The sequence below is a fragment of the Garra rufa genome, chromosome 18 (genome assembly GCF_049309525.1).
Source record: "Garra rufa chromosome 18, GarRuf1.0, whole genome shotgun sequence".
NCBI classification, from domain to species: Eukaryota; Metazoa; Chordata; class Actinopteri; order Cypriniformes; family Cyprinidae; genus Garra; species Garra rufa.
The window spans coordinates 8,297,052-8,311,872 of NC_133378.1; the positions used below are offsets into that span (position 1 = coordinate 8,297,052).

General features: G+C 37.4%; 1 protein-coding gene across 1 annotated transcript in view; it reads left to right on the forward strand.

The window, feature by feature from the left end:
• The first annotated feature begins 4,258 nt into the window (after positions 1 to 4,258).
• Positions 4,259 to 14,821, forward strand: part of baz2a (bromodomain adjacent to zinc finger domain, 2A) — a 50,402-nt gene continuing 39,839 nt past the window's right edge. The window contains exons 1-3 of the mRNA XM_073822832.1: positions 4,259 to 4,411; positions 8,764 to 8,893; positions 11,284 to 12,108. Coding sequence (XP_073678933.1) covers positions 8,764 to 8,893; positions 11,284 to 12,108 — 955 coding nt within the window. The 5' untranslated portion in view covers positions 4,259 to 4,411. The remainder of the gene's footprint in view (positions 4,412 to 8,763; positions 8,894 to 11,283; positions 12,109 to 14,821) is intronic.

Genomic DNA, 14,821 nt, shown 5'->3' on the forward strand with positions numbered 1-14,821 from the left:
TCAAACTCGGGGGCACCATAGAAGTCCATTATATGGAGAGAAATCCTGAAATGTTTTACTCAAAAAACCTAATTTCCTTACAGCTGAAGAAAGAAAGACATGAACGTCTTGGATGACAAGGGAGTGAGTACGTTATATGTACATTTTTGTTCTAAAAGTGAACTACACCTTTAAGAAATGGTAGGCTACCTTATAATAAAGACTCCTCTCTCAGGCAACCTGGCTTCAGTAACTTGTTCAAGGGCAAAATGGTGATCTGATTTAAGTCATATTGCATAGGATACAATTGTTTTAAACTGCAAACTCCATTTTCCATTGGCGTACTTAATAAGCATTCACAACTCCCATTACGTTGTGAGGTCAAGAAGGAGGTGCTTATAATGATGGGTTCATACTCATAAATGCGCGCTCTCGCCTCTCGGCCTATGACGACATGCGGACACCTCTCGCTTCTAGAAGGGTGTAGCCTGCCTCTGTATAATTTTCTGCCATGTTAATTAAATACAAATGCAGTCAGCTATTTAAAAGAGGGACATTTTGGATAAATGCAGTCGTTTACATAGTATGCGCCCATTGGGTGAATGGCATGGCCTCTACCTATCAGTAGCGGACCATCACTTCCTACAGCCGCATTCTGGCTGCGCATCCATTCCTCTCCAGTGACTTCAGCCTGAACATGAGCGCGCTGGGTCCTAAAGCCTGACATTTATCTGTTCCGCTCGTTAAACACATGACGTCTTCCCATCTTATGAGGCAGCAACAAACCTAGGTGTTAAAAATGGTATGTATTGTATGGAAATCGATAGCGAGTATTTGTTAGTAATTTTATCCACCTTGTTTTCCCGTTAGAGCGGACTTGGCCATTTGTAAATTTAACGTGTCTGGCTTCCGGTGTTCAGTTTTACCGTTTACTGCACTCTTATTCTTCTAGTTAATTCTCTATAGCGGCTAATGAACCAAAAGTACACATTTAAAGAAAACGGTTTACTTACACATTAAAAAATAAGGTGGATATAGGCTACCTAAAGGAGTTTGTTTATTGCAACCAGCCCTGCTCTTTCACTCACCAGACCACATGTTTATATCTTGATGTTTCCCTTTTAAGTTTTTGGCTTTTACCAGTTAAAGTTGCTAAGTAAGTGATTTTTTGGAGTACCACACATCAAATGTGGGTAAATCCTAATACACTTCTCACACAAGGACTTGTGAACAGCAATAATGACCCCCTGTCCCAAATGAAACCTTAAATGTAAAATGTGACACACTACAGTCACATGCAAAGTCAGATCAGAGGGAATATCATTATATAAAATTACTAGCAATTTCTGAGTGAAAATTCTTTCTACTCCAGTCTTCAGAGTCACATGATCCTTAAGAAATCAATGATTTGCTGATCAGGAAACATTTCTGATTACTAATGTTGAAACCGTGATTGTCCATTTTTGAAGATTCTTTGAGGAATAAAAAGTTCAAAACTGAAATTATTTAAAATAAAAATGTTTTGTAACATTGTAAAAAAATTACTGTAATTTATTATCAATTTATACATCCTTGCTGACTGGAAATGAATATCAGAAAATCATAAACCGCTTTTTCGCCAATAGGGGCTTGGAAAAGTCAACCAGGTTTTTATGGGCATTTACCAAATCTAGCTAGCTGTCCAGTTTTTATTAAAAATAATACTTTAAGAGATTATACTTATTGTAAACTTGATGTAATATTTTCTGACACTTAACTGCATGTTAATTATATGAAAATGTATTATGGCATGCAATTAGCTGAACTTTAGAGTGCTTTTTGACCCACTTATAAGTAGGCCGCCTCTTACATCTTTATATGAAATTGTATAATTACTTATATTGTCTGTGGAAATATGGTTAAAGTCCTGGCAAACATTTATAATATACTATATTTATGTCATTTCTGTTGAAACTTCTATGCAGTGTATTTAAATATATATATATATATAATAACGCATCTGTAGGTGAAGTTTCAATTTAGTATTTAAAATATCCATCCACCATTCCATTTTACACTTACCCTCTAGGGTCACTGGACTTTTAAAATACATTAACATTAAAGTTAAACGACACTAAAGTTAAAACGAGTGTAAACACACTGCAAAAATGCTTTTCTTACTTAGATTTTTGATTTTGTCTTGTTTCCAGCCAAAATATCAGAAAATTCTTAAATCGTTTCTAGACGAGTAAAAAATTGTCTTGTTTTCAAGAGTGAGTTTTTGCTTAAAACAAGCAAAATAATCTGCCAATGGGGTAAGAATAAAAATCTTATTTCAAACAGAAAACAAGATTATTTTTCTTACCCCACAGGCAGATTATTTAGCTTGTTTCAAGCAAAAACACACTTAATTTTGACTTTTTTTTTTTTTCTGAAAACAAGACAATAACTTTTACTTGTCTTGAAAATTCTTCTTGATTTAAGAATTTTCAGATATTTTGGCTGGAAACAAGACAAAAAATAGTAAAATAGTAGAATTTTTCTGCAGTGCACGTGCTTTCACGTCATCAATCTGCAATATTGATGGCACTGAACATAAACAATGCCACTGAACTGAATGAAGCTTGCATGTTTTGCTGCTGAAAATGGTTTACTAAATTAAATCATTGTCATGTCTTGGGCTGTACCAACAAATTCCCTTTACTAATCAGTCAGACCAGGGGACTGTTTCATAAAACAGGTTTACCAAATAAGCCAGGTTTATTTCAGTTAGTCTGGCTTATTGTCAGTTGATTTGGTTCAAAATAAATCAGACTAACTGAAATAAGCCTGGATTTTTTGGTAAATTTGTTTTATTAAACAGGCCCCAAAAACATTTATAGTATATATTTTGGCTATAGTATAGCCAAAAGTTATAATAAATCTATCTGAAGAAGAAAAGGCGTTTGTGGTATGGCCAAACTGAACCAGGATTTCCAGGGCAAGAATATTAACATGCATGTTTGTTCTTATATTATCTTAATCAATACTGATCATACGTATCTTTACCTTCTCTTAAAGGAACACTCCACTTTTTTTGGAAATAGGTTAATTCTCCAACTCCCCCCGTTCTCCTGTTCTGGCGATATCACTTTTAGCATAGCTTAGCATAGATCATTGAATCCTATTAGACCAATAGCATCGCGTTCAAACATGGCCAACGAGTTTCGGTATTTGTCCTATTTAAAACTTGACTCTTCTGCAGTTATATCGTGTACTAATACTGGCGATTTTCTAGGCCGATAAGATTAGGAACTACACTCCCATTCCGGCGTAATAGTCAAGGAAGTTTGCTGCCGTAATATGGACGAAGCAGGCGCAGTAATATCACGCAGCACAACGTGATCAACTGCATGCACAGGAAGCGTTCCTCGTTGGAAGTTACCTAGCTGGGAACTAATTTCAGGCGCTGCGCGATATTATTCCATATTACGGCAGCAAACTTCCTTGACTATTACGCCGGAATGGAAGTGTAGTTCCTAATCTTATCGATCTAGAAAATGCAGCTTTACATTTTCTGCCGGTCTTAGTACACGATATAACTACAGAAGAGTCAAGTTTTAAATAGGATAAATACCGAAACTCGTTGATTATTTTTGAACACGATGCTATTGGTCTAATAGGATTCAATGATCTATGCTAAGCTATGCTAAAAGTGATAGAATGAGCCCATTTCCATTAAAAAGTGGAGTGTTCCTTTAACTTCAGCTCGTTAAAATATCACGTCCTTTCCTACTTACTAAGTCCTTCTCTATATGATTTAACAGCTTCCACACATTTTCCCACAGTTTAGACAACAAAAATTAGCAGAACAACATATTAAGTAGTACATTAACTGTGCACTCCATGCTGTTGTTTACATCTGAGTATCTCTGAAACGTCCAAATTGTGACGTGAAGCATCACAAAAGATTATTAAAACTATATGAAAATGTAACTTTAAATGTGACATTATTTCAAACTACATATATTTAAGTGTGAAATAGTGGCCGTTTAATTCAGTAATAGTATCTGCAAGTATGATTTAAGTAGATGACAACTGCACATTCTGTACTTCGTATTCACAGGGGTATTGTGGTCTATGCCCAGCTCTTCTGAGTGAGAGATTGGTTAGTGTCAGAGGTCCCAGGTGTTTGGCCCTGCTCTATCGTGGCCTACAGCGCATCCAGTCGGCGTTAAGACCTGGAGGCGAGCGGTCGCCCTGCCGTCATTCACTTCCTCTTTCGGCTCGCTCTCTTTCTCTCCTCTGTGATCATGGCTGCGCTCAAACATTACCAGCCATGTTTGCAAATCTGAAACCCAAAGGTTAGCGATTTACCCGTTTATTATTTACATCGCTTACACCCTCTTCATCCACATTGGTCCTTTGCCGGGGGCCATAATCTCTGTCTCCTGTGCGATCGGCAGATATCAAGGTTGGGCAGTTTTATTATCATTATACGGGGGAAACTTTTGAGAGTGTTGTGTGGGTGATGCTGCCTCATTTTCTCTTACAGTATATCGGAAAAATAACCTGAATTAATCAACGAAAGATGACCTTCTGAGACGAAATGTTCAACGTCTGTTTTTAACGCGTTTGTCAAGCGAGGTTTAAAACATAAGCTAACTCTAATGTCGCACAGCTCACAAACCCTCTAATATTTATATAATCAGCCCGTTTTATCTGTACGTTTAGCGTCTTTAATTATTTAAATAACGCACAAACCCGTGGTTATGTAAATAAGACCTGGTGTTTTCATTCACACCACTTTCGTCGATGATTAAACACTCTTAAATGGCATTTCAAAGCCCGTTTTCATTCATACTCCCAAATATTGAATTAACATTAATGCTAATCTGCGAATATTGTCTCAAAGCTCATAAATGGTCGCGATGAATCGCTGAGATGCGGGAACGCAGGCCTCATTTTGTCATGGCATCGCCGCTAATATTAACCAAGCACTTTAATCAAACTTCATATCAAAATATCATTTTATAAATGTCTGTATAACCCTGTGTTTTCATTATGAACGTTGCTAAAATGTCTCCCCTATTGTTTTTATTTGCGAGCACATGTCTTCGTACACAATTAGTGTTTTGTCTTTGTATTTTGTTTTCGTTTTTGTGTTGGCCGCATCTCGTTTCTTTTTATTTTTTAATGGGTTATGATCGTACAAGAGTGAAATTTTATTTAAAACAAATTAAGAAACCCAGTAAGAGCAGATACGAGTTAGTTCACTCTGAGTTGTGGTGTTTTACTGTTGGAGAAGTTTTATCAGATGTGGATATATATTTATATTTGTGTGTGTGTGTGTGTGTGTGTGTGTGTGTGATGTGAGATCCAGAAGCAGCGCATGGTCATGTGCAGCGGTTAGCATCCGTGCTAACCGATTCCCACATCAACTCTTTTCTTTATTCACATTTCCCGTGTGTTTTTATTCGTTATTATTTAAACATCGCTTGTTTTCCGCATGTGTTATTTTTTTAGTTACACTGTTTTAGCCACACGGCCATTCTGAATGAAATCTTCCAGTTTTGAGTTAAATGTTTACTGTTAGCCTTGCGGCTAATGATGCACACGCATAAAATAATGAGTGCCGTATTTGATCTAAATGAATGTAAATCTACTTGAGGTCATTTTAATTAGCCCTTATAAAAATACCCAAGACTGATTACTTGTTATGTTTCAGGTGTAATTCTTTAGTTTAAAGCTGGCGTTCGGCATGAAATCTGCGTGTGAGATGTGTGTTATTTAACGCGATTGCTCGGGCATCTCATCGGCTTTATCTGCGACATTTTATGTTGAGATGTGAAGAGCAATATTTGTGATGTCCGCCACAGCAGGGCTCACTGGCTGTGTCTCAAAACCTCGCACGCCGGCTACCTGCACGGCATTTTTGGGTGTCATTCGTACGTTCAGAACAGTCGGTATGTCCCCGAAGATGAAGAAAAACCAATTAGAAGGTTATGTACGCGCCAACAATGCTGATAAATTCAGTATAGTTAGGGAGAACACTAGGTTTTGAAACGCAGCCACTGTCTTCAGTGCTCCGCTTCAGAAACATTACTAAGGTTTGATGGGAGTTTGAGTCTGTAGATTTTTAGTACAGAGAGATGAGAATATCTGCCTATTGTTTAAAATCGTAATTGTTGTATTAGTAAGAAGTTAAAATGAGTCAGGATATTTCTAAGAACTTATATTTATTTTTCCATTGCTCTGTGGGTTGAAGTTTTATTCTTACACTTTTGTTTTAACGCTACAAAAATCGTTTGTCCACTGATGCAAAAATGTTTTAATAGTTTGACAGCTAAATGACAGACATTAAGGTACACAAAATACATCCTATTGAGTTGTTCAAACTGTTTAAAGGCACACTATTTAAGAAATTCAGATTAAAATATTCAAAAACCAATAGAACAGTGTTATATATTTTGCTGACTTGTGTATTTGTATTATCCCAAATGTTTTGAAGAATGTTTAAATGCAATGAAATGAGCAATTTTAGCTAGTGAAATGGACCGTGTCATTGCGTTGCTTGCCAATGACCTATAGCCACTTGCTTTTCTGGATTTATTTTGTAGAAAACATGGAAACCCCAAAGACGCTTTAAAGGCGTAGTTCACTTTCAGAACAAAAATGTCCAGATAATGTACTCACCCCCTTGTCATCCTAGATGATCATGTCTTTCTTTCTTCAGTCGTAAAGAAATAGTTTTTTGAGGAAAACATTTCAGGATTTCTCTCCATATAATGGACTTCTGTGGTGCCCCCGAGTTTGAACTTCCAAAATGTTATGTATTTTATTAGACAGGTGTTGAACGCACAGAGTAGCATTATAACAGAACTTCCAACATACTTAAATGTATCCAGTATGATAAAATGGCGCTGTTTTACTCCACATACGCATGACTGGAAACAGCGGAAGCGGTCGATTATGGCATAATAAAAGCTCTGCTGCTTTCGAGCTGTGTATCGCGCTCGTCCTTCATTAGCATTCGCTCCAGCGTACTCGTTTTGCTTTCACAGCTTTCAGCCCCACCCTGCTTCATACTACGGTGACCTTGATAAGTCTTTAATACATTAGCTCATCCATGAACATGATTTCTGCCTGAGTCCCGACGGATTACATCGGCTGTGGGGATGAAGATGACAACTCCTGTGATTCCACACTCAATCGCGGAGTCATTAAACTACTCCTTTGTTTCTTTCTTTGTTTTCAATATGCGCCCTCTAGCGTGAAAATTGCATATTGTGCCTTTAAGCATGGCCCTAGTGGGAATACATGAAATGATGAAACTGCCAGAAGTAAAAAAAATAAAGCCTCATTTTCATCCATGTCAAAATTACTTGTACTATTTATCGTGACTAATGTCTATAATGACATTAAAGTTTTAAAACAGGCTTCTTGAATATATCCCACACCCTGTCTATCATTGGTTGGATAGATCCAAAGTCCCGCCCTAAACTTACTCGAGTAGTTGAGGCAGTATTGAGGGTTTGCACTTGCATCACAATTTGGTCAGTCACCCGGATGCGCGGCCATATTGGAGATACTCGGATGCAAACAACAACATGGATTGCAGGGTTAATGTACTGCTAAATACATTTTTTTGCTAATTTATGCTGTCTAAACTATGGACAAAAACATGTGGAAGCTGCTAAAGGACTTGGCAACCAGGAAAGGGTGCAAAAGTTTGACAAACTAAAATTAATAGGCGGTAAAGACACATGCGAGCAGTATTAAAAAAAAGATATTAGTCTAATGTTTCACCTACCTGACTGGAAATAAGAAGAAACACGAATGTTGTCAAGATTCTAGCCCTGGAAATACTGGTCCAGTTTGGCCAACCACAAACATATTTTGTTCCTCTTCTCCTTGATTTGTTACAACGTTTGTCAGTCTATAGTACTCCAAGTGTTTTTACAAGTCTGACCGATGAGTACAGTCCCAAACATGACGATAATTGATCGATTTCAGCAGCAATAATAAGCAAAATTTGTGAGTTTTTGTTTGGTTAAGTGCTGCTTAATATGGCTAATTGATGGCGCGTTGTGAAAATGCTCTATTGTTGTGTCAGATTAAGGTTTTTTTTTATTTAAATTTTTTTTTTTTTTTAATAACAGTAGGTGCCAGAAATCCCATACTCGAGTAGGCACTAAAGTTGATGAGGAACAAATTTTACAATTAATTTAAAAACAAAATATATATTTTATGGAGTATGAATGTAATCCAGAAATATTGCTGTTCCCAAGTTGACCTCCGGCATCCAGTTGTATCAGTTACTGCTATTCACAATCTCATGGCCTTCGTGAGATAGTAAAGTGTGCTTTGGATGCATACTACAGGGTCTCGCCGTTAGTAGTAGTTCATTTGGTTGCTTTTCACGTAGTTTTATGAATAAATACTATGAATTTGACGCATAAGGTCCCAATTCATGTTCTTATGCACTATTCTATGGCATTTTGTAGTAAATCTAGTGTGATAACTGTGTTTGCACTGAAGTGTCCAATAATAAGTGCACTTCAGATGCATGGATGATGCACTTAAATTACAAAAATAACATGGTGTGGAATGGACACCTCATGCATTCAGATTTTGATGCTGGATGGCAAAATATACTTATAAAATTGTGCATTGTTTGGAATGCAACAATACTGTTTAGCAGGCATGTTCAGACACAGGAAATTGATAAATCAAGCAACATTTGGCATATTTATAGTGGTCTCTGCATGGGAACGTGACATAAGAGACCGTTACTAATTGTTTTTTTTTTTTTTTCCTCGCCAGATGGAAGCAAATAACCATTTTAACTACGGGCCTCACTCTTCTGTGTCAGCTAACTCAGGACTGAAGCATTCCTCAGGAGATTCTCTCTTTACTAACGGGTCCTCCATGAGCTTCCCCCAGCAAGGGAAAAGTAAGTCTCTGTCTATTTGCATTTCATAAATCCATTAATTTGGTGACTCTTAAAGGAGAAGTTCACTTCCAGAACATTTACAGAGAATTTACTCACCCCCTTGTCATCCAAGATGTTCATGTCTGTCTGTCATAAAGAAGTAGTTCTTTTGAGCAAAACATTTCAGGATTTCTCTTCATATAGTAGACTTCTATGGTGCTGGGGGTAAACGATTATTCTGACGATTATTTTATCGAATAGTTGACTATTCTAATGACTAATTAGATGATTTATCTTTTTTTTTTTTTTTTTTTTTTTTTCTTCACATAGTTAGCAGTTTCCTCCTAAAAGATGCTCCCAAATGGAAGTTGTGCTGGTGTGGTATGCTAGCTCCATCTTGCAAAGACTGCATTTAACTATGCCGTTACATTTCTGGCTGTGTTTAAAATATTCCCACACCTTTGAGTTGTTTTCTGATGACAGGGCTTGACATTAAGCTTTGACATGTGCTTGTCCTTCACTTGTTCGAGTAAAAAAATTACTTGTCCAAGGCAAAAAAAGAGCCTTTTTTTGCTGTAAATTAATCTTTTCTGAAACAATAGTCTCATCACTGCTCTATAAGGTCTTACTTTAATCAGAATATTTGTGATATTTGCCTTAAATTGATTCTAGGACACTTTTTAACTTTATTTATCTAACCTTACTAAATGTGTCATCATTTATATTAAATTCTGAAATTGTATCAATACATTCAATTAGAATAACTAGACTGTATGGTTACCATTCAGATTAAATCAGTATCAACAAACTCCATCTTTCCACTGCACAGGAAAAAAACAGTCTGCATCGAAAATGCGAATGTATTTACTTAGACTGTTTAATGAAGATAAGAGGTTCCAAAAAATGCATTTACACAGTAAAACTGCAAATACATAAATAATGTTATAAGATTAATGTTGTACTTTTTTAACATATAAATCTAAAATGTTGAAAAAATGCATTACTTTTAAATGTGAAACGAACCACCAATAGGTGGCAGTAAGTCACTGTCTTAATGAGTGAGTCACGGATTCAACCATAGACGGATTCAACCAGTTCGTTCACTGACTCACCCGATTCATTAAATTAAATGCTAAATCATTCAGTATTGAAACGGTGCTGTGTGTTTATCAGATTTGCGACTGTTCTGCTGCTTATTTCGTTAACAAAAACAATCAGTGATTTGTCTAAAAATGTAAGTCAGTTAATATTAGTTAATATTAAATACTAGTTTATTGAACTACTGTTGTATAAAGTCACGTTTGCAATCGTAATGTTGCTTCCCTATATAATATGTTATACAATATTTATCTTTTTTTTCTACCGCAGTATGTTTGTTTCTTTGTGTATGCTGTTACGCCTATTAGTTTTAAAATTTCCGTGAGTCAGATAGGCTGCACGAGCTTGATCCCTGATACTGTCCGTTTTCAGTCACCGTTTACACTGTAAGTAATACACTCAGAATCATTCTCACCAAAGTTTCGGTGCTATGCTAGTTATTGTTTGTTATTGATGTATCAGGTTACTTGTCCGGTCGGGCAAGTCAAATTCTCCTTCACTTGCCCATTCACAAAATCCACTTGTCCCGGACAAGCGTTAATGTCGAGCCCTGTTTCTGATGACATGTATTGCTTGGGAGTGCAGGCTGCTGAACCTGAGAAGTGGACGGAGTTTCGTTATCCATGCTGCTTTGTTTTGGTCGCCCACATGCGTCTGGTGAGTGGGCGTGATGTGTCGACTACTGGATTTGACGTTGACATTTTTTTAGAACCGAGTCGTCGACGTCATCGACGCGTCGCTGCAGGCCTACTTCTATGGTGCCCAAGAGTTTGAACTTCCAAAATGCAGCTTCAAAGGGCTCTAAACGATCCCAGTCGAGGAAGAAGGGTCTTATCTAGCGAAATGATCAGTTATTTTCTAATTTCTATAGTCAGTTTCTATGCTCATCTTGTCTAGCTCTGCGGTTCGTGACAGTTAGGGTATGTCGAAAAAAAATCTCATTTTCTCCAACTTCAAAATCATTCCACATCGCTGCAGAAGTACCAACCCAGTGTTTACAAAGTGAACATGCAAAGATGATCCAATGCTCTTTTCACTAGATAAGACCCTTATTCCTCAGCTGGGATCATTTAGAGCCCTTTGAAGCCGCATTTTGGAAGTTCAAACTCTTGGGCACCATAGAAGTCTACTATATGAAGAGAAATCCTGAAATGTTTTGCTCAAGAAACTATTTCTTTATGACTGAAAAAAAAAAATGGATGAAAAAATTGGATGACAAGGGGGTGAGTAATTATCTGTATTTTTGTTCTGGTAGTGAACTTGTTCTTTAAGGCCTTTATGCTCTGCATTAACTGATGTTGTTCATCACACAGATCTGAATGGCGAAATGAATGTGAATGGCATCACTACTGCAGGTGGGAGCAGCCAGCCAGGCGCCCACCCTCCCTCTTCCTCTTATCCTCATATGAGCAACCATCACCTCCCGGGCAGCATGGGATATGAGTATCTGTGGGGCCAGTCTCAGTACAACCCGGCGATGGGGCCTGTCCCTCCCCAAGGGTTGCACCAGAAGCCCAGCTCCCAGGGCGGGATACAACCACAGCAGCCTCAGCACCACTTCCAGGGCCACGGACCATACCAAGTCAACGGGAGTATGGGACCATCCCGGCAAGCTCCAGGCGCTGGGCCGCATTACTGGGGAAGGGGAAATCCTGGGCAGCAGCAGCCGCAGGGGGGATCTTCGATGCCCATGGGATATAACTCTCACGGCATATATGGGACGTATTCCAGCCAGGGAATCCCACCGGCCCAGCATCACCAGCAGCCTCCGGCCTTGCAGCACCAGTCTGCGACGGCACATCATCTCCAACACCATTCACACCACCACCCTCCTCAACACCAGCAGCAACAACAGCAACAGCAGCAGCAGCAGCAGCATTATGGTTTGATGCCTAATGGAATGCCGTATTACCAGCATCCATCGCACCAGTCCCAACCACAGGCCCAAACTCAGTCTCAAGCGCAGGCTCAGATGATACCACCCGCCGCGCAGAGCTTTACGCCTCCACGAGGAAGCCCTCAGCACCATCACGTGGGCAGTGGAGGAGGCAGAAGCAGTCCCCATCACGTGCCGGTCCCAATGAGGTCCCCTTCTGCTGTGCCTGATAGCGGTTCGCCTAAAAGTAGAGACATGCAAGGTGAGCAACTGTCACAAACAGGCCTCAGTGTGTTTATAGCGTAGGTTTTTAACTTTCAGTTTGTGTTTTTACTATTGTATAGGGCTGCCAAAGTTAAAGTGCTAAATATTTAAAGGGATAGTATATCCAAAAATGAAAATTCTGTCATTAATTACTCACCTTCATGACGTTCCAAACATGTAAGAGCTTTGTTCGTCTTCAGAACACAAATTAAGATATTTTTGATGAAATCCAAGAGCTTTCTGACCCTGCATAGACAGCAACACAACTGACACGTTCAAGGCCCAGAAAGGTATTAAGAACATTGTTAAAATAGTCCTTGTGACTTCAGTGGTTCAACTGTAAAGTTATGAAGCTATGAGAATACTTTTTGTGCATGAAAAAAATTAAAAATAACTTTATACAATTATTTTTTCCCCTTTGTGTCAGTTTTCGACGCACATTCACGATAGTATCATGCCGCATGCGTGTTAAGCCGGGATTCTGATGTAGAAACTGGAAGCGATGTGCCTTGTTTAAAAAGCAGAAGACAATTTTTATACTGATTAATCTATCGACTATCGATTATTATAAACGTCTCATTTCCCACAAAAAAAATCTACAACTTAAGAACATTTTATTTTTTAATAAAATCAATCGATTGGAGATGCTTTTGATTATTTAAATTTAATGAAACTATTAAAAATGGAATCCAGAAAAGTAATGGAAAAGAATTTGGTAAAAATAGAACTGTAAAACTCATTTAATTACTAAAGACTTTTTGAAAAAAAAAAAAAAAAAAAAAAATTAACCATTTAAAATAGAGTATAGAAAAATTCTAACAGAAAGAAAATGAATTTTGAAAATAAAAAGGATTTCATAGGGCCCTATCATTAATAATTTTGTGTGTGGTAATAAAAATAGATGTAAGTGAACAATAGCCTTTAATATTACTTAAAATATTATAGCAACGAGTTAATAATAATTAGTTCAACTAAATAATCAAAAGCAAGAAATCATATGGTTTTATTGGACAAAATTGTTGAAATACATAATGTATTATAAACAATAGTACACTACACATTACAACAAAGGCCTGACGATTGTTTTTACACTTTACTGCGCAATCTAATCATTGTTTAATATTGACTAAACAACATGTAAGTCAAATGTCCACTTAATCTTTAATATTTGACCATATCTTTACCACAGAAATGCTATTGCCACAGTAATTTAATGAATATGTGGACATCAAAACCAGATCAAAACGCAAACCCTCAGAGTGAGGGTTTAAACTTTTATTTTGAAATCGCGACAAACACTTAGCATAATGGGAAAGAGGTTTATAAATGATTTACCTTACAAATCCAATGAAATGGTGCATATTGTGTTCCCAGATGAATGTTATAATAAACCCGAACTCACAACAACATGCAGAGATGGAGTTTGAGACACTCCACACATGTAAATGATAACAGTTCTTGTGAAAATAAGCTGCTGTGAGACGCACATGCGACCCATATAAATAGACGCACATATATTAACCCTGCTTTGCATTTATTTATTTAACTGAACCGTACCATTTGTAAATTCACAATTATGCTTAATTATGGTCTAAAACGCAGGAGTAGTGTAAATGACAGGTGTAACCGTAACAAGTTATGCATTTTAAAATAAAAATGCACTAGTGTAAAAAGGGCCTCGTGGTGCTCTCATAAACGTGTGTCGAAGACTGACACGGAAGAGAAGAAATTGTTGAATAAAGTCGTTATTTTTTGTTTTATTATTTATCAACTATTTTATCAATGTCCTTACTACCTTTCTGGGTCTTGAACGTGTCAGTTGCTGTCTATGCAGGGTCAGAAAGCTGTAGGATTGCATCAAAAATATTTTTATTTGTGTTCTGAAGATGAACAAAGATCTTACAGGTTTGCATAGAAGATTGTCTTAAAATAAACCAGTACAAAAAAAGATTGTTTCACTTGTTTGCAGAGAGCTTTGTGAAAACAATAATGTCTGGCATTCATTTTGTAAGTAAAGTGATTACAAAAAATGGCAGCGTGCTTTATCACGCATGTTCTGATTTCCTGTACTTAGGTGGTGCCATGCACTTCCTGAATGTCTTTTAATATCACCAGCGCTAGTATTCTCTTCTCTGACAAAAGTAACTTTGGCCCAGTCAGACGTGTTTCCACCAATGCTAGTTGACTTTTTGGATTAGGAAGTGATTCAAACTGACGAATAATCTGTAAGCAGGTGATATCTCGCCCCAGTTCTCTTTTCCGCCCACATTCGTCTCATTTATTAGATTCTGGAAAAATGCAAGCAGCCTAGTTGCAATAAAACAATCGACAATATTGTGCACAACACTGATGCATATGTTTTTTGGCCTGTTCACTCAATTATATATGGCAAATGCCTTTTTATTTCATGTGAAGAGAGTGAGTGTAAAGGAGTGAAGTCGGTGCACAACTGTGTATAACCCAAGTCAGTTTAAACTCTAGTTGCTTGCACACTAACAGTAAAGTGCACTACTTTCCAGGCCACATCTCTGACCTAAAAATCCAATTTTAGTTGCATTTCAAACCACGTACAAATCAATGTGAATTTTTGCTCCCTCGACTAAAGGGGCTTTTTAGGCATTAGTCGACTATTAGTCACACGTTTATTAATGAAACCATAGAAATTATAATAGTGAGCTTCTAACTGCCTAATAAGTGCTCAAGAGCACACA